This window comes from Vitis riparia, chromosome 8 (assembly GCF_004353265.1).
Source record: "Vitis riparia cultivar Riparia Gloire de Montpellier isolate 1030 chromosome 8, EGFV_Vit.rip_1.0, whole genome shotgun sequence".
NCBI classification, from domain to species: domain Eukaryota; kingdom Viridiplantae; phylum Streptophyta; class Magnoliopsida; order Vitales; family Vitaceae; genus Vitis; species Vitis riparia.
In genome coordinates, this window is record NC_048438.1 from 3,193,125 (window position 1) to 3,196,388 (window position 3,264).

General features: G+C 36.2%; 1 protein-coding gene across 1 annotated transcript in view; it reads left to right on the plus strand.

Moving 5' to 3' along the window:
* The first annotated feature begins 2,137 nt into the window (after positions 1-2,137).
* LOC117920216 (F-box/LRR-repeat protein At3g48880-like) overlaps positions 2,138-3,264 on the plus strand; it is a 6,503-nt gene continuing 5,376 nt past the window's right edge. Inside the window, exon 1 of the mRNA XM_034837623.1 lies at positions 2,138-2,484. Within this exon, the coding sequence (XP_034693514.1) occupies positions 2,138-2,484 (347 nt within the window). The remainder of the gene's footprint in view (positions 2,485-3,264) is intronic.

Genomic DNA, 3,264 nt, shown 5'->3' on the forward strand with positions numbered 1-3,264 from the left:
ATTAGAAGCATTGTATGGCTGCTCGAGCGTTCGAAGGAGTGCTTGACCGCTAGTGGTTGCTTAAGTGCTAATTTGAGCACTTAGAGTTGTTGTTGCAACTTTGAATTCAAGAAGGCTTCTTCTTCTCCTCCACTCACCTTTTCATTAGAAACCTTACATTTGCAATTGGATTTTTGCACCATGGATTTGCCTAAATGTCTGGATTGCTTCCACACATCTCTTAGGTTACAAAGATGGATAAAAAATAGAATTTTACATTAAAGAAAAAAAATCCTCTACTTCTTCAAATCTAAGTGTACAACTCATCTAAGAATTGAAAAAACATATTTTTACATTGAATAAAAAAAATGCTAAACTCCTTATGGAGTGTACAACCCAATTTAGAGAATAAAAACAATAACTACTCACAAATATTCATCCATATTAAATTTCATGATATTAATTAATACCATACATTCTTTCTTGTGGCCATGGATGAATAATAAATTTTGAAAAATAAAGTTAGCACATTTTAGCATAGTTTTAGCATGCTAAGTCCTACCATACGACTATGATACTAGTAATTGGGAATTGCTAGATTACTCTATTCTAGCCCTAGATCACTTAGAGTGCATGCAATCTATTCATATGACTCTTTAGATCTAATTATTGGAAGCAAAAAAACATTAAAACTTAGATATAGAGGATTTAACGCATTGTACTTGAAATTTGGATATTCCCAAATTAGATATTTTTAGTGAATATGCACCATGTAGATCTCACAAACCCAAAAGCCTTCCATCGCGATGCCTCTTTCTTCTTGAATCCAAGCATTGGAGATGGCGGAGGTCTCATAGAAATGTGGTGGCTAGGGCTTTCATCTTTCTAAAGTGAATAGGAAGGCTAAAGTGAAACCCTAACCCTTAAGGAGGTTTACAAGGCTTCTAGTGGGCTTAAGTGACTTGACCATCTTGGGCTTGGGTTACTTAATTCAATCCCACTTATCCTAATTGATTAATTAGCTCTATTGAGTTTCAATTAATTAATTAACTCAATCTAAAGAGAGTAATCACAAGCTCTTGTGAAACCTCAAATATTTACCATAATACCATTATGCACATATGTGAATAGAGAACCTAAATCTCCTTAATAAACATTCCATCAAGGATTAATACAAGCTCAGGTAAGGGCAATTAGGACCTATATGAAAATATGGGCTAAGAATCCAATTTTGAAGATGATTGAACATCCCACTACAAAGAGTCAACTACACTCTAATATTCTATAATATTACAAGAACTCTGATTCATGACTTATTATCCATTGTATGCAAGCTCCCCATAAACTAGTGTCTATAACCTAATGAGGTGAATGCTGTAAAAAACAAGTTCCACAAATAAGTCTAAAACCAAAAACTAACACTGAGCAAGTCAAAAGGGGCTTACCCAAACTCTTAGAAACCTAAGGATGACTACAAGAGATGACGGTGAATGCGATGAGATTGTTGGTGGAAGATAACATCAAGATGGGGGAACAATGGCATGAATCAATGGCTAGATCACACTAATAACCTTCAGTGCATGATCTTATAACCTTTGCTTGATTTTGTCTTTTAAAAGCTTTTTCAATTGTTAATAACTTGCCTGGATAACTCTTAAATATACCAGTAAACACTAAAAAAAACTCTTAAATTTTGTCTTTTATTTTTGGACTATAATGAATATTTATTTAATCTTATTGTTTTGAGTAGTTTTGGGATATTGTAGTTTATGAGAATTCTAGTGGGATGTATGAAAAAAAAAATCCAGAGTGTTTTGGTTGACTACCAATGTGGAATAGGAGAAACCCTTAGGGTCAAACCTTTGACCTGGGATCACAGGTCAAATTTTGGGTCACCCGGAATTTGGGTCGTGACATAATTCCTCCTATGTTTTAGGCTGTTAGACCCAAACTAATCATATTAGCCTTGAAATAATTTTGAGCCCAGACACATTAATGTCTTCCATGAATGGCTAGGGAAAATTCAGAGGATGGGGAAGATCAGTTTGTGTCAAAAATATAATAGATCGATTAATTAGTAGTAATCATAATATAAGTTTTGATTCCATGATAAATACAGTAACACTGGTATTTTTATTTATTTTTTTCATTTGCTTAGATGGAGGGACGAAAGTGGGAGGAGCTAAACATGGACTGTTTGGTGAATGTGTTTCGAAGAGTGGGAATGGAGTCATTGCTCTCGGATGTTCCCTTTGTATGCAAGTCATGGTACAAAGCAAGCCTTGATCCTAAGTGCTGGGAGCGTCTCATTTTTCCAAAATACATCAAACCTGATGATATATGGGACAACAGCCCCTTGGAAGAAAGGTTGATGATGGAATATCAAGAAAGTTTCCGTGTCACTGCATTCATAAAGTCTGTGGTTGCCCGTAGCCAGAGACGCGCTACTGTACTTACGCTCCCCACCTGCTGCACCGAAGAGGCATTGGAGTATGCTGCTAACGAGTAAGCCACCTTAATTTATCTATCAAATTAGTTCACTCTGGAAAAATTCTATTTTCTGTTGAGTTTTTTTTTTGGCTTTTGTAATTCCTTGCTCAAGATGCAGTTTCATATTAATTTGGTAGCTTTTATTGGCACAACCCAGCAGCACACAACCCAGCAGCACCTTGGCGTGAATTGTGGGACTCAACGGAGTGATAAGGTGGAGTATAACTATGGAAGTGATAAGACTGAAAACTCCCACAATTCATGCTACAATAGTGGAGAGCCGTTGAAAGATGAAGAAGTCTTAATGGCAACAACTTCCACCCGAAATGGTAGTTTGACTACTTAAGGAATTATCAACAAACTGATTGAAGAAAATCCCAGATTCAAAACAGAGCATATCTTGTAGATCTTTTTTGTTATCCAAACATTTCTTGGAGAATTTCATTATCTCAGCTTTCTGGTGTTTAAATAGAGGAACTGGTCCTCTGTATGTATTAAAAAAAATAAAAATAAAATAAGAAAAAAGTTGTTACACCTCCAGCCGTGTTCACGTTTACACTCACTCCTTCCTTTTTCTGTTTTTTCAATTTTCTTCTTGGTATCAGAGCCACTGTGACAACGGCACAACCCAGCAGCACCTTGCCTTCAAATGACCATGACTTCCCTGTCACTCAATGTTGGAAATTTTATTACTCTCAAACTCAGCCCCACAAATTATCCATTGTGGCGTGAACAAGCCTTGGCCCTTGCTGAAAGCCAAGAATTGCTCGGTCACCTTACTAATGAAGATCCTGC